The following is a 25,401-nucleotide window of genomic DNA, read 5'->3' as shown; positions in this document are numbered from 1 at the left end:
GAACCTCGATTGGAGGATTGGAAAAGTGATATGGATTGGTGTATGTTGGCCAAGAGGGTAATATATGAAGGCCAAGGATGCCCCCAAAAGTGGGCAAAGATCAGGGGACACTGGAATAGCTATAGAGGCAACGTGTGTAATGATCTTACCTCTAAGAATTGCCATCTATTGTGGTTAAGTCGATATCTGCTATGGTGGGGGAGGAGGGGAGGAAGGGAGCGGAAAAGGTTGATTCTTCAATTATGACAGAGTTGTTGAACTTAGCAGTGCACTGTTTGTTTCTTATACTTGTTTGTATTGAAATGCCAATAAAAAGATTTGTTTAAAAAAAAAATCCATAAGCCTCTGTTTAGTTTCACGTCTTGACATTTCAATGTCAGGTCAGCATTCATATTTACACCCTAGTTCTTTACCAAACTTACCGAATTTGGACAGAAGATAGCACAGTTTAGCCCAAAATTATGGATCCACACTTCTTCATCACAGCTAGAATTTGGAGTCTGTTTTTCCCAGATTAAATTTGAAAACATTTAGCCCTCCGCTGTTTGAATCAATGTCACTGAGACAGGCTGCTGTTAAGGTTGCCCATCAGATTCAGCAATACTTGTCTGTCTTCAGCATTAGTCATCCTCTGTAGCAGATCAGTTTCCAGAGGTAGTAGGTATTTGTTTCACATTTGAGCAACAAGACCACCAAACCTAGCCAAAAGATAGAGGAGTGCTGTACAGGGTCAAAGACAAACATAAAGCAATGAGCAAAAGGAGATGGAGCTTGTTTGTGGATGGTTAATGTGTTGTGATGTAGTGTTCTTTAAAGAGGTGTGCCTGTAACTCTACTGGGCAACATCCCTGTATTCATCAGGAGAGCCCCAAAGCTTCTCCAATTTAGGAGAGTTACAGGCACACCTCTTTAAAGAACACTACATCACAACACATTAACCATCCACAAACAAGCTCCATCTCCTTTTGCTCATTGCTTTATGTTTGTCTTTGACCCTGTACAGCACTCCTCTATCTTTTGGCTAGGTTTGCGCTATGCAACTACCATATACATACATACATGCTGACTAGGAGTGTAATGGCTTTCTAGATCTACCCGAGGTACACCTAAAGGACAGAAGGCAACCATTTATTGCTGTTGTGAGTATGTCAAAACCCTCCACAGTAATAGCCATAAGTGATGTTATATCTAGGATATAGACTGATTGTGAGTGGCTGGTACAATGATAGAAGAAAGTTGCAATTTGACTGAACCGAGGTTGTGGAAACATCAAAATGAGAAGAATGGTATATTATGTTGGGCCTTGTCTCCCATGCTATTGGTTATACTATGTTACAGTAATATAGTGCTTTATATCACGTTTTTTCTTGTCTCTAAATCTTGTAAATGAAAGGTGGTACTAATATCGAACTCAAAGATTTTCTTAGTGACCCTACCGCAAAGGATGGAAGGGTGAGTTGGGCTTGCTGATCACAGGAAAATGTCAGTGGCAAGCATTTAACAACACACTGATCAACTTTGCCTGCTTTACATTACAATGATAACATGTTGTCTGCATTTTAGAGCCATGAAAGGGAGTGATGACAGAATGTGGGGATCACTGTTGTTTCTCCTTGATTTGATGCACCCAGATATGATTATGATACTCAACATGCCTTCATTGGAGATTATTCTGGACAGATAACACTTCTAAAGCTGGAGCAGAACACAAGCTCAGTTATTTCAACACTCAAAGGTCATGAAGGTAAGTGTCATGATGAACACACAAGTATACATTTTTAACAGAAAAGGTGCTGCTGGGACTTGCACTTTAAATTATTTTATATAAGGTTAGCTGAGGAAGATAAACATTTGGTGATCAAAGCTGCCTCCGATATTTTATCATAATTACTGACTCTTTCCCAGTTTAATAGTATTTGGTGACTTTAATTTTCTGGCGGACCAACAGATACTCCTCTCCTCTAGGAAGCATTGAATCAATGTCAACCAGTACGTGGTTTCACCCGCATCAAGGACCATATTTTTTGCCAGCTTTTTGCTCATGAAAACGTTTTGATGGGACACTCCCATCTGCCCATGTTCTGGGCTTAGCATGAGGCCATTCAATCTGTTACACCTGTGCTGGAAAGTAGGAGGGACCAGCCGGAACCTGGTTCCAACAGCTATTTCTGGGACCGATGGTCAGAAAACTGTGCTGAATTTGTCTTGGCTTCATTTTCAGACGCAGGGATATAATTCAGCACCACCTGTCTGTTTCCTGCAACCAGGCCTAAAACAAATGCCTGATTTAAAGGGTTATCAGCCCTTCTTTTGTTAAACTATCATCTTGGTTGGGAGCCAACTGAAGTCTACCACCTAAATGCCAAAGAAACAAAGGCATACAGCTTATTACTTCACAAGTACTTTAGAGAAACTAAGACCTAGAAGCTGTTTTTTAAACTTTTTTCAACCCCCTATGTAAGAGATGTGCAAGCACTCCAAGAATGCAAGATTTATCTGTGTTTATAAGTATTACACAAATATTGATTTCAAAAGGCACATATAAATGTCCACTAAATGTAAAATAAGACAATGACAGTTATAAGGTATAGGAATCACATATCGTCCATACTTGTAGACATTATATGTTAAGAGTGAATGGTTGGGAGAAACGCAAAGTTAGCATATACCACGTAGCATAGTGATTTTGGTTGACTGTACTAAAAACACTGTATTACTAGGCTACTCTTAGAGAAGCCTAGGTACCAGCTCCCACTTACCTTGTACTGTTACTCCGATCAGTCTAAGACCCTTTTGTACCCAGCCGTCAGCCGTGAGGTCCTGCCTCAATGTGCTCCTCCTCCCATCTCCCTCCATCTGCACGCACTCTGCTGTCTGTCAATCCTTTACACTCTTTCTTTGACTTGTTCTTTCTTCTCTGCCTTTTGTGCTCTTTTGTGTTTGCTGTCTGTGGCGGTCTGTCTTTTGTGCCTGTTTTTCTTTTTGCTTTGGCTCCTGTGCTCTGTAGTGCTTTTTCTGCTTTAGTGCCCATTTCGCTTTTGTATTCCTTTCATTGCTCAGCCCAGTTTTCTCTGCCCATTTTTATGATCTTTCCTTGTCTTTTTGTGCCCGTTTTTAGTTGTCTAGACTCCTTACTATTTCTGTTGTTTATATGTTTGCTCATCTTGTCTCCCTTGCCTCTCCCCTCACTTTGGTGACTCCCTCCACCCCCTCCCATTCTTTTTCTGTCTCCCTCCTCTCCTTACCTGTTCTTCCGTGTGCTTTCTGCTGCAGTTTCCTGTCCCCCCTAGCCTCCCTGTGCTCCTCACCCTCCAAGGATGTACTTAATGGCGACCTCTAGCACACCGAAGGTGCGCCAAAGACAGACCTTTCTGCACCCATTCATACCTGGACCGCACCGCCACAGATCCTGGTCCATCTGTTCTCCACCTGAACACTTCCTCCGAGTTGCCAACACTCACCATCGGACGCCGTCACAATTACTTCCCCCGTGCCGCTCGGCAGGACCCTTCCTCGTGCGCTTATTGCCTTTTCTCTTGCAGCATCACCCCTATGCCACCACCTCACATACCTCACCCCACATCGCCGGTATGCTCCTCAACACTAAATATCCCTGTAGCCGCACCACCAAGGTCTCATTGACACACACTCCTCGGACATCCTTTTTCCCAACGAAACCTGGCTCGGTCCGTTATTCACCTCCACCATCGTAGAGGCCATCCCTCCCGGCTACAAGATCATCCTCCGCAACAGGCACTAAAAACCTAGAGGAGGTCTCGCAATCATGCACCATCACCTGTACAGCTGCAACAGACCAACCAACTGTGCTCATGGAATGCATGCATTTCCAGCTATGTATCAGCCACTCTACGACCACCTCTGACACCCTCGCTTATCAACCACCAGAACCCCTCACCTCTTTCGGTAACCTCACCAACTTCGCCACTCCCATTGCCATAAGATCCAACAACTTCCTACTGCTCGCTGACCTCCATATTCATCTCGATGTCCCAACAGACTGCAGTGCCACCGACATCCAAGAGAGTCTCAACAACATCAGATTCACACCATTCGTACAAGGCCCGACTCAAATCGCCGGACACACACTAGACCCAGTCTTCCCAGCCAGTAACAAGATTACCTTCCTTTTAGTCACTTCACCCTACTCACATGGACGGACCACTCCATCGTACCTTTCTACATCAGAGTACCCCACTCCAGCAAACCCAAGCCAGCCATCAGCTTCAGCTGCAACTGAAACAACATAACAGAAGCTGTCTGGACCCACACCATCAGCTCCATCCTGCCTATCCTCACAGGCGACCTACAAAACAACCTATCCCCTTTCAACAATCGGATGTCAGACTGCACCAATACCTTGGCTCCCATGAAGAAGATCAGGCATACAAGAAAGTATGCTCTAGCATGCTGGTACACGAAAGACCTAAGAGACTCAAAGGGCTATTGCAAACAACTAGAAAGAAGATCGAAAACCAGCCAAGACAACACCTCTTGAGACACCTACGCATCTGCACTCTGAAGGTACAACACCCAGATCAAAGAAGCCAGGAAAGCTGCCTTTGTGCTCAGGCTAGAGTCCTGCTCCAACTCCAGCAAAGAACTCAACATCGTCAAAGAATTCACTAATCCAACAGCAGCATCCAATACCATCATCCCTTCACAGGTACTCTGCGATTAACTTTCTGACTTTTTCCCCAACAAAATTCTCAAGATCTACATCATCTTTGCACCCCAAATCAACACAGAAGATATCATCATGCAACCCTCCACCACCACTAATGAACTGGTGCCCTCTAACCACAGAGGACGCCACCAGAATCGTGCAGACCATCCACTCAAGGTCCCCCACAAACCTCTTCCCTCACCACATCTACAACCTGGGGAGCACACTAATCAGTGCAAACCTACCACCATCATCAACTCCATCCTCGGAGGAAATTACCTGGATAGCTGGAAACACACAGAAGGCACAGCTCTCCTGAAGAAACCCTCAACCAACCCGAAAGATCTCAGCAACTACAAACCCATCTCGCTCCTTCCTTTCCCAGCCAAAGTTCTGGGGAAAGAGATCAACAAGCTACTCCATCCAGTCATGGTTCTGAAGCAATCATAGAATGGAAATTGCCATGCTAGCAGGAGTAGACAGCATCCGGTCCATCATGGATAGAGGGGAAACCACCTCTCTCCTCCTGCTCAATCTTTCTGCGGCCTTTGACACCGCCTCCGATGGTACCCTCATTGCCAGACTCCAGGACTCAGAAATTCAAGGACCTGCCCTGAGTTGGATCGCTTCCTTCCTCTCCAACAGGACTAAATGAGTCAGACTCTCCACTCTCTCTTCTGAACACAAGAAGCTTGTCTGCCAAGTCCCCAGCACTCCTCGCTCAGCCCAAAACTGTTTACCGGGTGCATGGCACCCCTTGCCCGCATCATAAGAGCCCCTTGCATTAACCTGGCCAAAGAAACTCAACTCATCCTCTCCCTCAGCGACAAGAACAACAACACTAGGACAAATTTCACCTTCTGCATGTCCAACGTGACCAGCTGGATGTGCGAGAACTGCCTTAAACTCAACACGGACATAACAGAGATCCTGATTTTTGGAAACAAAAGCTCCCCTTGGGACTCCCCCTGACGGCCATCTGATTTGGGTTCCACACCCACCCCAGAGACTACACCAGATACCACAACATCATCCTTGACGACAAACCCAGGATGAACAAACAGGTCAACCGATGTGATTGCATCCTGCTGCCTCATCCTCAGAATGCTTCACAAGATTTTCAAATGGCTTCCTCCACGCACACTAGACGCACAGTCACCTAGGCCCTCATGATCAGTGGGCTCTACTATGGCAACGCACTTAACGTTTGTGTCTCCAACCAGCTCACCGAAAGACTCCAGAGCATCCAAAGCCCTGCTGCCAGACTCGTCCTAGACATCTCCAGAAGGCCTCACATCACTCCCTACCTCACTGAACTACACTGGCCACCCATCCAGAAAAGTTGCAAATTCAAGCTGCTCATCCACGCCTACAGAGCCCTCCACAACCCTGGACTAGCATACCTCAATGACTGACTTCAAATCTATCAACCATCCAGACAGCTACGCTTCACCTCTCTCTCACGAGTCCCCCACATCCGAAGAAGTAAGTCAGGTGCGCCTTCTCCTTCATCGCCGCCAAGAACTGGAATAAACTTCCTCAACTCATGTGTGAAAATTGCACCATACAAATCAACATAACCTACAGATTGAGAAAGAAAACAATAAGGATCTAAACCCATGACTAACAGTTTACATGCAGCTTTTTGATGCCAGTAAACAGATCACTGTGCTATGTCAGAATGATTGCAACTTATAAACTGGAAGTAAAATAATTATCTAAGTGTCAAAAGCAGTAGCCCACTAACTTATCGACATTAAATACAAACCTGTGATCTGCTTGTTACACTATGTGCTATGCAGCTGCCACACTAACCTATATGCTACTTTGAGTCAAAACTGTGCCTGGACAAAACACTGAACTCCCCAAGAACTGCCGTAACCACTAGAGTTCTGTTACCGCTATTATAATCTCCTCAAAATTGCTGGAAACCCAAAGATCTCTGCCGCAGTTGTCTTAACCCTATAGAATATTTTTAAATGCCAGCCTCATTGTGACCAATTAAATTAGACTAGTATTACTGTCACATATGTCCTTATTGGCCATTTTGTTGCAGCTTATTTTTTAAATAGGTGTGTAAGGTGACTGTCTCACTCTGCTTTTCAAGCTCCACCCCATTGACCCCACAACCTTTCCTCTGCCTCACCTAAGACCCCTACTTTATGGGTTCCTGGAGGAATGGTTTTGTAATTCTAGCACTGTGTTACACCATGCCAATTTCCCCACTTCCAGTCTTATTAAATGCAAAGGTATGAAGATTACGTTAGCCAACAAAGTAATTTTTTATTGTGTTTAAGGGCCCATCTGAATGGCAGTAGTTTTTTTGTTTTTTTTATCCAGGGTAACTCTCTCTCATCCTCACAAAAAGGGTGCAGGCTTATGGATTTGCTGCTACCATGCAAGTCAACGCGTATTCTAGAGGGGAAATACCCACTCATAATAGAGGTAAACTTTGGCTGTACCCCAATTAAAAAGGCAAATCTCTGATGCCTAACAGTAAAAATCACAGGAGCTTTTCCAGTTAATGTAATTGATTGATGAGTTTGCTAGACAAAAAGCACAGGACTCACCAGAACAAAAATGTATAGGGCAGTAGGACAATGCTTGTCCATGCAGACCAGAGGACTTTCATCCCAGTAGAAGGTGTGGAACAACTGCTGAACCCTGTGTTTCAGTGATTCTCATGGCCAAAACTATGCCTTAGACTGGAAAATCATCCCGGAAACTGTGGTCTATGTGTAAGAGTTGATGCACAGTCATTTGCAGTCTTATTCCAAAAAGAGACTGGATTTGAATCCACCTCTTGCTTGCTGAAAATAGTCTTATCAGATCTTAATACTATGAGACCTACATTGCCTCCACCCAAAACTTCCGTTGCAGATTTGAAATCTAGACACAAAAAGATTGCTTCAACTACAAAAATCATTGGGATTTAAAGACATAAAGGGCCAGATGTATCAACATTGTATTTTGCGAGTCCTTAATAGCCAATTTTACAGATTCGCTATTATGGACTCGCAAAATGCAATGTATGTAGCTTTCCCAAATAAAATTGCGATTCCTACGCATTCCCTATTTGCGACTCGTCAATTGCGAGTCGCAAATAAGGAAAGGTTTCCCATTCATTTCTATTGGCCTAGAGGCCCATAGGAATAAATGGGAATTGCATGCGCAATTTGCGAGTACCCAGTAGGTACTCACAAATTGCGCATGCAATTTCAAGGGTACAATGGGGCCAAAAGGACACCCAGTTGCCCCCCTGAAATATGCATGTGTGCACATGTGGCGCACATACTTGCCTTAAGGGCATGTATGTGCACCACATGGCACCTAGAAAAATGCAAAATAGTGCATTTTTCTAGGAATTTGCTAATTACCACCACCTTGAAGTTGGTGGTAATTTGCGATTCCTTAAAGCCAGGACGCAATATTTTTTTGCCTCCTGTATTACGTTTAAGGAATCACAAATTGTAATTCCCTAAATGCGTTCGCAAAATAGGTAATCGCAAAAATTGCGATTCCTTATTTTGCAAATGCCTTTTGAGATGATGCATCCCAAAAGGCTTTTTAATGTTCGCAAACTACCCAATTCTGCGAATTGGCCCGTTTGCGAACGGTAACATGCTTGATACATATGGCCCAAAGTTTGAAAGTCCAAATGGCAAATTACCATTTGGGTCAGAGAAGTAATCCTCTCCAGCTAGATAAATAAGAAGAGGAAAATTACAGTACTACCTTTAAGAGCCCTTATGTATGGGCGGATATAGTTAAATCCCCTTCAATAGAGGTCATTTGTTTGGTAAACCACTGGATGGAATGCAAATTAAGCTAACATTGTCAAAGGCAGTAGGTATCCCTTAAATGTGCAAATTATTGCAAACTGCATTTGTGCATGTCTGAGATTCCAAGTGTTAGCACATTGAACCAAGGTTTATTGTATTGAAAAAAGTATTACAAAATTAATATCAGAAAAGTATTGCTTTCATAGTCCATGAATGAGATAAAGAACTGAATCTGACTAAAAGTGTGAGTATTGAGGGTACCATTTAGATTTGAAATACTCCCTCACGAAATGAGATGTAATCTCCTCTGAGTAAACTCCAATATGTGACCAACAGCGTCTCAAAGCAATGGCTGAAGGGGCTGACCCGAACAAACTAATAACTTAAGGGGCCTTAACTAAAGCACCCTGTACATCGGAAGCAGCCTCACAGCAGGCTTCTCCAACAACTATCACTGTAATTGGGGAAAGGTCTGAAAATAGTGCATGCATAGCTGTGCATTGTGGGTCCATATTCTAAATGGCAGAATAATTTCCAGCATGTGAACCTAAAATAGTCTCAAGCTTCAAAACTAGTTTTATAGGCAACTCTTTCCTTTTAATATATGATTCTGGGGAAGCGTGTGTCTGTGTGTGTATGTACACACGTTTTCATTGACATTTTCTGAATTAAAAATAAATGTAAATTTGCGTTTCTTCCCCAAACTTTTAGGTCAGACTCCTTTCAGGAGGCCACAGAGCAAATAGGGGCTACTGATCCCTAGCTGTGGATCTGGTGTTGTGTGCCTCTTATATCCCAGGTTCGATCCTACTATGGCTATGCAAACTAGCCAAGTTCAATCCCTTCAGCACTTGACACTCAGTGCTAGCAATGGCGAGTAGTCGCAGGCTTCTCAGGAGGTTAGTGTGGGATACATCAAGCTCGGAACTCAGCAAACACCCATCAATGCAATGCTATGTTTGTCAAACCCAGTGCTCGTCTCCTATTTAAAAAAAGGTACTTCAATACTTACAAAGGAAATACAACACCCTGCAATATGGAGATACATATATCCACTGGCATCATGCCTCCGAACCCAGAGCTCAAGTTCTCCTTCTCCCATGCCTTCCCCTAACTAGGTGTCAGATATGGTACAGCTGCTTTTAGGCACAGTTGCAGTACTACTCCATTTGTGTGTGTGCTGTTTTAAATCGTAGTCCAAATATCTAATCCTCACCAATGCGAGTCCTTTTTTCGGTCAGGGCCATGCACCACTCATCATATCCCTCCTTCCTCCTCTGATTGAAGACCTGCAAACTATGAATGCTTCAGCCTACTTGTCCATTCATGCAATCAGCAACTGTGCTAGCCCCAACCCAAAGTCTATCTGGCGGGCAGGCTGGCATCACTTCAGTCTTCGGACATTTACAGGCCCACTTCCGGGTGCAGGGTGAGTCTGGTTGAGTCAAAGTTTGTGGGGCTGCTGAAGGCAATTCCAAGGGCAGAGGTGCAGGTTCAGCATCGTTCAGAGATATGGGACAGTAGCTTGGTCCGGTCAATCTGGGTGGTAGAGCTTGTCTCGGTCGCTCTTCGGACTTGCAGTAGCATGATCTGCTTTGGGCACTGACATTAGGAATGTTAGGGGAGCAGTCAGCTCGGGCACACTTCAGACCACTGCTATGATACAGGCCATTTCCAGTGACCCAGTGGCGCAGTCCACTCGGGCACGCTTTGGCAGTGCCTCAGTACAACAGCTTCAGAGTCACAGCGATGCAGTCCGCTGCCGAAACAGTTCAGACCAGTGCCAAAGTGCAGGCCTCTTTTAGGGTCAGTCACTCAGTCCACCTGGGCACACTAATAATATGCAAAAGGTTCTGCCAGGGCTGGAATATGAGGTGTTCGACATACATGAACAGTTTGTCCAGTCCCTGACTTTTAGTTACATGGGGATCTGACTAGTTGTCAATGTCTGACACCCACATGTTTAATGATAGTTGAGTGTTTAGTTTCTGATGTGGAGCCAGGGTGCGGGACAGCCAAGTCAGGTCCACTAATGTGTTGGAAACCACTTTATTTGGGGGACCACAGCAGTGTATGCATGCCTCCCTATCCTGTGCAGCCATCGTGCCTTTTTCTATTTGTTTTGTTGTTAATCTGTGGTTGCATATGTATTTGTGAGATCTACATGATGAAGGGCAAGATGCCATTATCCCATTCATGAGACAGTCTCTGAGCTTTTTTGCTTCAAGTAAAACCAGTTGTAGCCTTCTCCAATGAGGAAGATACAATGTATCAGCACTTTGTACCAGTTTAGGGTATTTCTGTAGTAAGTGCTGTTTTTCAGACACCATAAACTCCAACAGCTCGTTGGTTAAGCAGGAACACACATTAGACAGAAGAAAAGCATTTTTTTAGTTAGGTTCAAATATGCAGAATATCGCTTTAAAAATATATTTTCTTGGTTCTAAACCTGTTCACAGGTAGCGTTGCTTGTTTATGGTGGGATCCTGTTCAGAGACTACTTTTCTCGGGAGCAACGGACCACAGCATCATCATGTGGGACATTGGAGGGAGGAAGGGACGATCTTTGCTTCTTCAAGGCCATCAGTAAGTGCACATTTTAAGTTTTCTATCTATAGGTCTCATGATTTGTGAGCCAGATCAACTTTTTTGTTAATAGCAGACCTTATGCAAAAAGTCCATGATTCAAAGAAAATGTATTATACCTGCCTGATTGCTTGTTAAGTATAAACTAAGAAGTATGAAGTAATGAGGACAGGCAGGACAACTTGTATAGTAAGTTTATTTAGTCAGCAGTCCCCAGCAGTGGAGCAGCTATTAATGAGCAATGACTGGTGACCAACAGCTAGAGACAAACAAACGTTCTTAACAGAATCATAATTAGGGCTCCCGGTTTTATGGTATATTCAGTCATAGTCATAAAAAGGTATATTTCCATGTTTATTTAACTCATAAACATGCACTCATACTTTGATGCATGCCGCGTTTTAGCAAATTAAGCAGCCAAATATAGCAAAACACTACACACACATGTAAATATAGCATTATATACAAATATATGTTGACTAATGCCTGTACTTAAGGAAATCTCATCCTGTATTTTTTAACTTCCCATGCTTTCTATCTGCTCAGCTGTTGGCCTGCAATTCATGAAGGACAGCATGGAGAGTCACTCACAAGAAACACGATTTTTGTATTTTTCCTCCTTTTAAAAATAAATACAGACAGAAAACACATTGTTTTCTGTCTGTATTTATCTGTAAAAATCAGTAAAAACGTAAAGCCGGGAGCCTTAATCATAATGACACTGGCTGGCTCGAGGGCCAGCTCGTGCGCAGCGCTTGTCAATAAAACAAATACAGAAGTATACACATTAATACACATCTTCCTCCTTCACACTGCTGAACAAAAGCAAGGAATTACATAAGCAAAAGGCACCTTAAAAGTACACAAGTAGTACATTGAGCTACATAGTATTATAAAGCATTATAAAGAAACTAGAAAAGAACAAGGAATCATGAGAATCAAAAGGTAAAAATAATAGAAGGATAACAAAAGAGTCAATTCACCGGAAAGTGACCATCACCTCATAATAAAACATAAAGATCTAACTTAAAACAAAATCATTGAACTTCTTAGGATGAATAACAATCCTTTCAGGTCTGATAAACAAATATCTGAACATGATATATATATATCATGTTCCTGACTAGCTAATGATTCACACACCTGTGCCTGTCTTGAAATGGAAGCAGAATTACCTGGCCCCATGTACATTTCACCATCTTTATCAAAGCACTGAAATTTTGAGTCAATCACCTCTTCCACCATTGGACAAAAAGCATACCCCACATTAGGCCTGGAACACATTTCTAAATCACTGGCGATGTAGCACTAGAATCATCTCCCGTCACCCTTCCTCGACCATATGACGAAATACGTAACTCACACGATTCATCAGCCTTGTTTCCCTGTGGATAAGTATTGTTCAAACCTGGAAATGAAACAAATTGTGAACCTGAGTCCACTACTGCAGTATCATTCAACATACCGTCACCATTAGACATAACATGATCTTTATTTTGAAGATTAATATCACAAAACCACAATTTATCACAAACCTTTGCTAATCTTTTTTAACTCCACTATGAACCATTATTAAGCTTTGCAGAAGATTTGCCCATTCTGACATTTTTGAATACTTTTGAAAATTTAGAATTACCCTTCTTGACAAGGAAGGGAAGTTTTATTTTTACACAATCACCAGTCTGAATACCCATGTTTCTCGTCAAAATTCTTTTTACTTCACCACCAGTTAAAAATTGCTTTCTTTTCATATGCACGTTTACCTTAGCAGACTCGTACAATAGAGACAGATCTAAAATAGATAATTCCCTTTTTATCCATACAGGAACCAAAGATGTTCTATGAGTGTGCTCCTTAAGCATGGAAAATGGAGAAAAACCAGTGGTGAGATTGCCCGATGAATGATAAGCCCACGTTTATCACAGACTAGCTTCTTGACATCAAGTCTATTTGCCAGAGCAGCTTGACAGTCTCAACCACCACGCTATTGAATCTCTCAACAAGGCCATTCATGTTTGGAGAATACAAAGCAGTCTTAAGATGTGTAATACCCTTATCTTTTAGAAAGTCTTGACATTTTTCAAAAACAAATTGTTTTCCTTTATCAGAGACAATGCTGCATGGCAACCCCTCTTTGTAAAAGGAATCTTTAAAAAACTGGATGGTATTCTCAGTATTAGGATGCGATGCCCACTTAAAATCTGCCCATCTAGAAAAATAATCTGAGCACAAAAGCATAAATCTTTCCCGTCTAAAATGTTTCATAAGCGCCCAAAATATCAAAAGCAAGTCTATTCCACAGCCTATTGGGCAACTGAAATATGTTGAGTAGTTTTAGCAGAATTAAAACAAGTGGCACCACTTTTAACAAAGTTGGAAATCTCTGAATCCATGTAAGGCCACCCTAAAAACTTCTGTAATCCCTTTCTTGGTGAGGGTCTCACCCAAATGGCCCGTATGAGCCAACCTGATAAGGATGGAATGCACACCTTTGGGAGGAATGACAGTCTTCTTTAAAAACTAAATCACCTTTCATATAAATAGCTTCTTTAACTTTCCACACAATTCGTAAAGTGGGATTAAGTACTTTTTAACATGGCCAACCCCTATGAATAAAATCCTTTATTTTTACCAGTTCTTCATCCTACTGATTACCAATCACCCAAGCCTCCCTGGATAACTCACCTCGAAATAAAGTAATAATGTCTCCGACCGTAGCCACCCCTCAGACTATTCCATGACATACCTATTACTTACATTCGTTAATCTTGACAAACAGTTCGCAACCACATTTACCACACCTCTTATATGATCTGCATTAAAATTGTATTCATGCATCCTAGATAGTATTCTGGCAAGGTGTGCAGATGCCCTTCCAGTACCATTACTGTTAAGCAAGGATAACAAGGGTTTGTGGTCAGTTTTTAAAGTAAATTCCTTCTCCCTCAAGTAGGTCTAAACATGTTCCACTGTTTATGCACAAGCACGTGCCTCACATTTGATAGTGGAATACCTGCTCTCAGAACTCGACAAAGGCCTAGACGCAAGAGCTACTGTCATCTCAGAACCTTGACATTTCTGACTGAGCATGGCACCCAAACGCCTCACACTGGAATCCACATACAAATAACTCCTATTTTTTTGATCAAATGGAAACGGTAATGTCTTTACACTTGAGTGTTTCAATTTGACAAAAGCATCTTGATGTTCACTATTCCACAACAATTGCACTCCTTTTTTTAAGGAGCTCTCTTAAAGGCAAGGCAGTATGCAAAACTTGTCAACAAATCTTAAATAGAATTAGCATAATCCCAAATATGAGCGTAGTTGTTTTACCTCCCTGTGAATGGCCAACTTATCAATCGCTTGAAGAAGGCTGGATTTAGGAGAAATACTCATCCCAGAGATCACGTGCCTAACATACTCCACCTCTTGGGTGAGAAATCTACATTTCTCAATCTGGAGAGTCATTCCCTGTAAAATGGATAATACTTCTGCTAAACGTGAATTGTTCAATTCCACTGAGTCTGAAAATACCAAGATGTCACACTAGAAAGCTATAACCCCTTGCATACCCTTGAACAGTGTGAACAAGGGCTTCTGAAAAAGGGACGCAGCCAAAACTAGTCCAAAGAGCAGGCAAATGTATCTGAACGTACCATCAGGAGTGATAAAAGTTGTGAATTGTCTGCATCTCTCCTCCAACACAATTTAGTGATATGCATAGTAGAGATCCAAAAACATGAAATATCTCACACCCTCTAATTTATCTAATAATTCTTGAATTTTGGGTGGAGGGTCACATTCTACTATAATCTGTTTGTTAAGGGTTCTCGAGACTGCACACAACCTCAAAGAACCGTTTCTTTTTTTTTCTTTTAAACTAAAATGATTGGAGAAACCCATTCTGAAGTGTCAGCTTATAACTGTTGCAGTTCCCTACTGAGGTCCTTCCTAACACGTAAGGGTACATTTCTAAGTTTATGTCAAACTAATTGTGCACCCACCCGCAATTCGATTACATGAGTAAAACACTTGACTTTACCCAGTTCCTTCCTAAAAATATCTGTTCGAGGCATGTGTGGCTGTAGATACACATGCTTTGCTTACTCCTGCCATCTAGTGTTGGGTCCGAATGTTTGCAAGTTTCTTTTCTTTGAAGAAGTCTTTGGGGTCACGAGGTAGGGTGACTCCTGTTGATAATAGTGCGCATGGGCATCGACTCCATTGTTAGATTGTTTTCTATTCACCATCAGGTTTAGTCGTGTGTTACATCTCTCCAGTTAGAGACCGTTTTCAGGATCCATTTGGTGCATAATCCACTTGACCCTTGTCCGTATTGTTTTGGACATGTTTTCCCTTCCTTGCGTATCAAAATTCGGAAGACTTTCATTGTTCGAGTCAGCACGTTTCGCTCGCGGCCTTTGGGCCTCACCCTTCTGGGCTACTTTACATCCATTTGACTCCATTGATGATACTCTGCTGATGGAACAGACTTGGTTTTGATTCTGCTCCCAGTGCCATTCTAAGAACACGTGGACTGACCTCCACAAGGTCCCCCGAACACAGGTAAGAAGATTGTGAGGCCTTACAGTCGTTTCGATAGAAAAAGACCCTGCTGGACCGTTAGGCACGACGCAATGAAATACAGAGAGGGGAGATTGGACACACGCCTAATACCTTTGGGCAGGAAGATATTGAACAGGAACACAAAGATGGGAGCCTTTCCGCTCTGAGATTCGGACTCCAACTTAGAGACCGATTTGGAGTCGCACGATCTACCACCTAGTCAAGGTGCCATGAGTACACAAACACCTGCCCACCCAAAAATCTTGCAATGTGTAGCACAATTTGTTTAGAAACTTACTTGTAGATTTTTTTTTTTAACCACTGACTTCCCCCCCAAAATACAGAGTAGAAGTTCAGTTTCACTTTCCCTACTTGATTGATTCCATAGGGGTTGGTGTTATGTAGTTGTTCTGAATGTTCTCATTTCAGTTGTCAGGGGGAGTGTCTGCTGGAGCAATGAGCATTCAAGAGAGTAATTTGACAGGGGCCCCATTGTGGGCTTCAGGTCAAAGTCAACATGAGTTATACTGACTTTGTTTCCATGATTGACCCCTAAAACGACTTTAGGTATGTAAGCAAGATGGTTTTCTGACTTGAATCAGATGGTGATCTGTACTTCCAGTCTACCTCGCAGATAGGTTAAAAAGAAAGGTTGCTGCTGTTTTGCTAAGTTGTAGATATCTTGTAGATACTTAATGCAGTTGTAAAGCTCCAAGTCCCCTGTGATCAACTTGAAGTCCTCTCAAAGATTATATAGAGATGCAAGACTAACAGTTGCACTGTCATGGAATAGATGTACAATTTACAAAAATAGATGATCTCATGGAAATGTATTTCCACTTTGAGCAGGTGGATGTGAAAACATGGATTATTGTGTAACTAAACAAAATTTGTATGTTTTGTGTAACACATTTGTTTGTCATCGCATTAGCAAAGCATTACGTTCCGTTATCTCTGTTTTTAGCAAACTTCCTTAGCTTTGTCATCATATCTTCAGTGCTTGAAGGCATTTGATTTGGCCCTTTGGCACACCAGGTGCCCAATAAACCTACGCCCAGCGCCATCTGGGCACTTTCTGATTTTGTACTCTTTGCCTGGTACATTGTCCACCAGTACCCATAAGGCAAGTCTTGCAGCATTCCATCATGGGTCTGAATTCTTTCTCTATATGGAGAACCATGTACAGAGATAGCTTTATGGCGAAAGTGAAAAAAAACCCTGTTAAAAAAAGGAAAAAGTGTTCATGTCAGAGTGTGTAAGCTGAAGAGATTCTTTACAGAAGGTTACTTATAGACTTTTAGTGTTTAAATATTTATAGTCCCAAATATTGAGCTTAAAGAATGCATATATATTTATGTTTAAAAAATCTGAAAGCGGCGAGATTACAAGTACCTTTTACAAAGAAGTCTCAAGTGATCCGTTTGGGGTTTACAGGGTTGAAAAGATTTGATTTAATGTGAAAAGGTAAAGGGACAAAGACACAAGCTTTATCAAATGGATTGGATGGCATGAGAAATGTAACAGTTTGCTAGAGGTTAACTTTTTAAAAGAAATAAGACTTTATGATTCCCAAATGAGAAATAAAATATGGAGACAGCATTATGTTATATCACCTTACCACGCATCTTATGACCTTGATTTCACTTGGCTGGGGTGGGACTTCGTCCCCCAGCCTCCTTTGCTGCTTCTACTGCGGAGAGGCCGCCCACACACTGAACTTAGCGATGTAAGCCCCCTGCAGTCCCCGCAGTACTGGAGCCTTGATTTCACCTGGGTCAGGTGGGGACTTTGTTTTCCAGCCTCTATTGCTGCTTCTACTGTGGAGGGCCCCCTACAGGCCACACTCAGTGCTATAAGCCACTGCAGTCCCCGCAGCATATGAGCCTTGGTTTCACTCGGCCGGGGTGGGGACTTTGTGCCCCAGTCTCTATTGCTGCTTCTACCACCGAGTCCTGCCCACATGCCAAACTCAGCGCTAAAAGAGCCCTGCAGCACGGAAGCCTTGGCTTCACTCGGCTGTGGTGGGACTTCGTCCCCCAGCCTCCATTGCTGCGTCCACTAACAGAGGGTGCCGCCCACACACCGGACTCTGCATTATAAGCACCCTGCAATCCCCGCAGTGCTCGGGTGCAGCCCAGGCCAAGAGCAGGCCAGTCTGCGCCCGTCAGTGTCTGAAGAGACTGGGCAGGGCCACCCCTCTCCAGTTCTGTTCCCCTTCAACTTAAGGTTTGAGCTTAGTTTCTAACTCTTACAAGCGTCAGGCATTCTAATTATTACTACCATTGCCAAGAGGAAGTCTACATCTGGTAAGGACGTTCCGCTGATGGGGTCTATAATAACTTACCTTATCAATGAAGTGGGGGCAATAGAGCAGGAAATTGACTCTGTAGCAGAATAACTGAGTTTTGTTATAAATCCATCAAGGTGTAATGGGCACAGCAAGGAGGCTAGACCTCCGATTACGGTGACTTAGAAACGTAATCCCATCCCACGACCCAATGTTATAAAGAAGAGGAACCCATGTGTAGTAGACTCCCCTGTGCAATAGTTTCGCTGGAGGCTGACCCCACACACTAATCTGTATGAGACTCATTTTGCTCCCCGCCACCTGCAAAAAAGAAGTGCCGTCAGTGCAGGAAGGGCAAGTCTGCCTACGAACCAAATTGGCTAAAGAAGTTGTGGACTTGTCCAGTGAGATCAATGTGATACCAGAACTAGAACTGATCAAACAACTCACTTGTCTGGAAAACAAGGTGTCTGATTTTATTAAAATTGTCCTTGACAGGCTGGATTAGCTTGAAGACCTTGTGAGGGGTTTTGTCTCATGTGTGCAGTCTAATAGGCGTTCGACAAATGGTTCCACAGCAACTCCATTGTACTGGGTAGCTACAAAGGGAGGTGGATGGATCCCAGCCCCAATCCAAGCTCTGTTGGGAGCCAAAACAGATCCCAACCCTGAGGGTATTTCTTGGCCACCTTTTAACTACCAAAGACCACTGGTGGAAGCAGAAGGGGCATTTAAGTATACTATCACTGGTTCATGTGAAGAGAGCAGGGGGAATCTTCAACATACTCACATTCTGGATTTACCAACTCTCCAGTTATCCCTAGAGGCCACTCTTTACGTATTGGTTCTCAAGGGAGTTAGTCCACTTAGGCCAGGCCTTTCTGAGAGTTATGATCAGCTAGTAAATAACGTAGTACGCTGAATCACTGCAAGGGGTGGTGGTCTAGGACAGCTCTGTAGTCAGATAAACCAAGTTCAAAGAATTTCATGGGTAGGAAATCACCCAAAACCTGACAACAGAGATTGCATTGTTGTAAATTTCTAGAACAGTTTGCTTGCTAAGTGTATACAGACTAGGCTAAGACACCCTGTGAATATCCTGACCTCGATTGAGTTGCTCCTGTAAGGCTATTTTTTACAGACCAGCACACCCTCTTGCAACTAGATGAGCTGGATTGCCTTGAAAATAGGGTTAAAGCCCATAGCCAACCTGAACAATCAGCTGAGAGCCATCTGACTAACATCGTTTCAGATGCTGGGTCGAACTCGGTACGTCCTATTCCAAGCCTACTGGGGGAGACTACTCCTAGGAACTGTCTTGTACCCAGACCGATAAAATTATAGGTGGAGCCTCATGGAATAGCTGCAAAACTGATAAATGCAAATTGGCTAAGCCTTATCAAATGCTATGAAGTGGTGTGTATGCAAGAAACTTGGTTGACAGAAAATATAATTGTAGATGGTTTTGTCTCCTATTTTACTCCTGCCATACCTAGGTCTGCGGGAAGGGCTAAGGGAGGTTTAGTTACATTGTTTTCCCTTGCTTTCCCTGGACGAATATATGGGAAAATATTGATTCACACCATTATCAACTTATTTTGTTAACTTTCCAATACATCACTTATGATTGATACATTTCTATAACAATGTTTTAAGTAGCAGTAATACTGTTCTAGTCAAATCACTATATAAGGATGTGGAGTGAAGTTTCATTAGTATCAATGGTGGCTTTCTGATTTTATGGATGGGTGATTTTAATACAAGATATTGTTTATTGTCTGAAGTAGGGTGCTGTGGCTTTATGGATGTAGAGCGGGATCTGATTACCCATTTTTGTCCTAGCCTGTATGGAGAGGAAATCAATCTGTTTCTTATGAAATACAGCCTAGTATTTGTCGTCGATTCGATGTTTGAAAAACTAGTCTTGAGTCCTACATGTATTGGGAGGGGATTTTCTAGTTTAATATATTTCATTTGGTACTCGCTAAATTTTAAGAGCTGGGTTAGAGATTATGTCTTGGTAGATTCCCCTCTCAGTGATCATAAACTACTTGCTATTATAATTAGTAATTCCTTGTTTAAAAACAAAAGTCATGTATTGAAGAATCTACTCTAACTGGCTCATAGCAGTAAAGAGGTGATCGATCATGAGCCGGCCAAAAATTGATAAGTAACAATTTCTCTCGGACCTTGTGGAGGCAGCTTTATGGTGTGTCTAAATGAGCATAACGATGGGAGCGGTATCACAATAAATAGTTGTGATTAAATTTGTGATAAGGAAAGTGAAATACTCGGTTACTAAGGGCAGATTTAAAGAGAAAGCGAAATGGTTTGATTCCAATTGCTCAAAGGCACATAATCAGCTATTAGTAGCACTATAACCTGTCCCTAGAGATCCTCGACGCGAGCACAATTGCAGGCAGTCATACAGACTGGGGGTAATGGTCCAAAAAAGGCAGTAAGAAAGGAAGCGTATCACTCCTAATTATGGCTAGTGAACTCAGAGAGCCAACTCTTCTGGCAGACTGTAAATCGTAATTATTTTAGGAACACTCACGAAACTGACCTTGATACAGTGATTTCTTCGGATGTTTCGGTTAAACACTTCATACACGTATATTCAGGCCAGGTCACTACTGAGAGTTCTCTGCTCATTGAGACAGAAGTTGATTGTCCTTTGGCATCTACAATGCCTATTATATCATCTTTTCGATTAGGAATTGAGCTGAGCGACATCATACATGCTATTAATAGATGTCCAGCAGGAAAAGTTCCTGGGCCAGATGGGTTACCGACTGACTATTTTAAAGCAAATATGCCTTTGAGGGCTTCTTTTTTGACCAATGTTTTGAAAGCATCTGTAAGTATGAGTCCCCCTAGAGCATGGTTGCATACAACAATTTAGCCAATTTTCAAGAAAGACTCCAAGGGAAATCCACTGTGCCATTGTCTGATATCTTTAATCAACTCCACTGCTAAGTTAATGGGTAGGATTCTTCTGGAACTATTACAAATGTGGGCGGACAAGAACGACTTTCTCTCTGAGCTACAATTTGCCTTTCATTCTGGTCTCGGGCCAATTGGCAATGGCTCAACGTTTATCTCTTAATAAATACATAGATGGTGACCAAGGAGTGGAAGATTTATTTAGCATTTATGGACATGAGATCGGCTTTCAACTCTTTTAATAGATCCAAGCTCTGGGCCATTATGATCGAAATTGGAATAGAGACGAGTATTTTCGATTTCTTGAGGGTTACAGCAAACAAATGATGGACGGAATGCTGACAATGCAAACATTCTCCCCCAGTCAAATGATCTGGGTTAAATCCATCGTTCTTTTGTCCACTACGCCACCCCAGTTTGGACCCAGCCATATGCAAATCAGTCTTGACCCTGTGCCCCATGGGAACAGTCCAGACTGAACTGCCAGGCCAGGTCCTCCCTGGACCGGAAACAAGCATTCTGGGACCGGTTTTAGAATTTCTTGAGGGAACAACATTCAGGAGTGACTGCCAGTGGGGAAAAAACTAAAGCTTTTAAGCTTGCTAACAGTGAATGGCAGGGCTGCGTCCTGGCCCCTTTCTTTTCTTACTGTACGTTAACGGATTTGAAGAGCGCTTGTAAAATAATAATGCTGAATGCCCTAGGGTAGGAAATCACAGTGTTCTAGCAATGATATAAGCTGATGACCCAGTGCTATTAGCTAGAACCACTATTGAGTTACAACGATTGTTAGATCAGTTCTGCATTTTTATGGCAAATTTTGACCTTGGGGTAAATCAAGAGAAAAACGTGATGGTGTATAGGTCAAAGAAAAAGAAAGATATGACATTTACAGTGAATTATATAAAAGTCAGCACGGTTCCAACATCTCTGTATTTGGGAATCTTGTTCGACAATAAACTTACCTGGGGCCCTCTGCAAACTGCTGGAGCAGCTACACTAGCAACAACCTCTGAGACGGTCCTTGATTTTGCGACCAGGTTAGGCAATAAAAGTGTCAGAGAATTGACTGGCAATTTATAAGGCAAATGCTGCTGAAATGTCATGTATGGAGCTGTTCTTTGGGGAATTAGCGATCAACCAGGACTGGGGAAGGTTGAGAACGACTTCATTAAAACACTCTTGGCTGTAGCGAAAACTTCCTGCCTGACATTAGTCATACCAAAGTGGGGCTGGGCTATATAAATGACCTTTTGAAGCTTCAGCTGTTGTTATTATGGCTGAGGATTTGGATTAAGGTTGAGACTTCTTCCAAATGGATAGTCTGTGCTGAGTGTTTTAAGCTTGACTGAAGAGTAAAAATACCTTGGTTAGCATACATGTATTTAGCTGAACTTATTCGATCTTTTTGAAAATCCAGGTACTTATTTGGTTACCTTCTCTAACCCCTTGAAGGATTTTTTTTTTTACCAAATGCTCATATGAAAGGTAATTTGAAAATGTTGGGAAGGATGCTGTTCTATCTCATGCTATGATTTGTATCAACCCTAGCATTGAGCCATTTTTAGTTTGGCTCGGTAATCTGTATCACAGGTTCCTGTTAACTAGATTGAGGCTAAACACTGTACCCACTTGGGTGTCCCACTTGTGGGACACCCCCGCGCCGCACGGCCACCAGCTGCTGCGTGTGCCCCTTGCCTGCCCTCTGCCTCGCTGCTGCCTCGTCCGCCGGCTGCCGCCGCTGCAGTTGTTTTTTCCCTTGTCTTGACGTGAATCTGTGCCTGCTTGGTCTAACTCTCTTTTTTTCCCTTGTTTATCGTATTTTTGCCTGTTCTGTTGTTATTTCATTTTCCCCGTGTTTGCTTTCCGCCCCGTTTTGCCTTCTGTAAACCCTCCCCGCTCCCGCCACCGCCGCCTGTCCCCGCCCCCTTTGCCTTCTGTAACCCTCCCCGCTCCCGCCACCGCCGCCTGTCCCCGCCCCTTTTGCCTTCTGTAACCCTCCCCGCTCCCGCCTCCCAGCTGCTCCGCCCACCCGCGCACTTGGCCTTAAATGGCGACCGTGCGACGCAGGTGAGTGTGACCCACTTGTGGGACACCCCCGCGCCGCACGGCCACCAGCTGCTGCGTGTGCCCCTTGCCTGCCCTCTGCCTCGCTGCTGCCTCGTCCGCCGGCTGCCGCCGCTGCAGTTGTTCTTTCCCTTGTCTTGACGTGAATCTGTGCCTGCTTGGTCTAACTCTCTTTTTTTCCCTTGTTTATCGTATTTTTGCCTGTTCTGTTGTTATTTCATTTTCCCCGTGTTTGCTTTCCGCCCCGTTTTGCCTTCTGTAAACCCTCCCCGCTCCCGCCACCGCCGCCTGTCCCCGCCCCCTTTGCCTTCTGTAACCCTCCCCGCTCCCGCCACCGCCGCCTGTCCCCGCCCCTTTTGCCTTCTGTAACCCTCCCCGCTCCCGCCTCCCAGCTGCTCCGCCCACCCGCGCACTTGGCCTTAAATGGCGACCGTGCGACGCAGGTGAGTGTGACCCACTTGTGGGACACCCCCGCGCCGCACGGCCACCAGCTGCTGCGTGTGCCCCTTGCCTGCCCTCTGCCTCGCTGCTGCCTCGGCTGCCGCCGCTGCAGTTGTTCTTTCCCTTGTCTTGACGTGAATCTGTGCCTGCTTGGTCTAACTCTCTTTTTTTCCCTTGTTTATCGTATTTTTGCCTGTTCTGTTGTTATTTCATTTTCCCCGTGTTTGCTTTCCGCCCCGTTTTGCCTTCTGTAAACCCTCCCCGCTCCCGCCACCGCCGCCTGTCCCCGCCCCCTTTGCCTTCTGTAACCCTCCCCGCTCCCGCCACCGCCGCCTGTCCCCGCCCCTTTTGCCTTCTGTAACCCTCCCCGCTCCCGCCTCCCAGCTGCTCCGCCCACCCGCGCACTTGGCCTTAAATGGCGACCGTGCGACGCAGGTGAGTGTGACCCACTTGTGGGACACCCCCGCGCCGCACGGCCACCAGCTGCTGCGTGTGCCCCTTGCCTGCCCTCTGCCTCGCTGCTGCCTCGTCCGCCGGCTGCCGCCGCTGCAGTTGTTTTTTCCCTTGTCTTGACGTGAATCTGTGCCTGCTTGGTCTAACTCTCTTTTTTTCCCTTGTTTATCGTATTTTTGCCTGTTCTGTTGTTATTTCATTTTCCCCGTGTTTGCTTTCCGCCCCGTTTTGCCTTCTGTAAACCCTCCCCGCTCCCGCCACCGCCGCCTGTCCCCGCCCCTTTTGCCTTCTGTAACCCTCCCCGCTCCCGCCTCCCAGCTGCTCCGCCCACCCGCGCACTTGGCCTTAAATGGCGACCGTGCGACGCAGGTGAGTGTGACCCACTTGTGGGACACCCCCGCGCCGCACGGCCACCAGCTGCTGCGTGTGCCCCTTGCCTGCCCTCTGCCTCGCTGCTGCCTCGTCCGCCGGCTGCCGCCGCTGCAGTTGTTCTTTCCCTTGTCTTGACGTGAATCTGTGCCTGCTTGGTCTAACTCTCTTTTTTTCCCTTGTTTATCGTATTTTTGCCTGTTCTGTTGTTATTTCATTTTCCCCGTGTTTGCTTTCCGCCCCGTTTTGCCTTCTGTAAACCCTCCCCGCTCCCGCCACCGCCGCCTGTCCCCGCCCCCTTTGCCTTCTGTAACCCTCCCCGCTCCCGCCACCGCCGCCTGTCCCCGCCCCTTTTGCCTTCTGTAACCCTCCCCGCTCCCGCCTCCCAGCTGCTCCGCCCACCCGCGCACTTGGCCTTAAATGGCGACCGTGCGACGCAGGTGAGTGTGACCCACTTGTGGGACACCCCCGCGCCGCACGGCCACCAGCTGCTGCGTGTGCCCCTTGCCTGCCCTCTGCCTCGCTGCTGCCTCGGCTGCCGCCGCTGCAGTTGTTCTTTCCCTTGTCTTGACGTGAATCTGTGCCTGCTTGGTCTAACTCTCTTTTTTTCCCTTGTTTATCGTATTTTTGCCTGTTCTGTTGTTATTTCATTTTCCCCGTGTTTGCTTTCCGCCCCGTTTTGCCTTCTGTAAACCCTCCCCGCTCCCGCCACCGCCGCCTGTCCCCGCCCCCTTTGCCTTCTGTAACCCTCCCCGCTCCCGCCACCGCCGCCTGTCCCCGCCCCTTTTGCCTTCTGTAACCCTCCCCGCTCCCGCCTCCCAGCTGCTCCGCCCACCCGCGCACTTGGCCTTAAATGGCGACCGTGCGACGCAGGTGAGTGTGACCCACTTGTGGGACACCCCCGCGCCGCACGGCCACCAGCTGCTGCGTGTGCCCCTTGCCTGCCCTCTGCCTCGCTGCTGCCTCGTCCGCCGGCTGCCGCCGCTGCAGTTGTTTTTTCCCTTGTCTTGACGTGAATCTGTGCCTGCTTGGTCTAACTCTCTTTTTTTCCCTTGTTTATCGTATTTTTGCCTGTTCTGTTGTTATTTCATTTTCCCCGTGTTTGCTTTCCGCCCCGTTTTGCCTTCTGTAAACCCTCCCCGCTCCCGCCACCGCCGCCTGTCCCCGCCCCCTTTGCCTTCTGTAACCCTCCCCGCTCCCGCCACCGCCGCCTGTCC

At 44.7% G+C, this 25,401-nt stretch overlaps 1 protein-coding gene across 1 annotated transcript in view; it reads left to right on the top strand.

The window, feature by feature from the left end:
* The window catches only part of WDFY1 (WD repeat and FYVE domain containing 1), a 256,919-nt gene that overhangs the window by 172,697 nt on the left and 58,821 nt on the right, over nt 1-25,401 (top strand). The window contains exons 6-7 of the mRNA XM_085634291.1: nt 1,632-1,744; nt 10,926-11,052. Of these exons, the coding sequence (XP_085490417.1) occupies nt 1,632-1,744; nt 10,926-11,052 (240 nt within the window). The remainder of the gene's footprint in view (nt 1-1,631; nt 1,745-10,925; nt 11,053-25,401) is intronic.

Source organism: Triturus cristatus, chromosome 11 (genome assembly GCF_964204655.1).
Source record: "Triturus cristatus chromosome 11, aTriCri1.1, whole genome shotgun sequence".
Lineage (NCBI taxonomy): Eukaryota > Metazoa > Chordata > Amphibia > Caudata > Salamandridae > Triturus > Triturus cristatus.
This window is presented reverse-complemented; position numbering and strand designations above follow the sequence as displayed.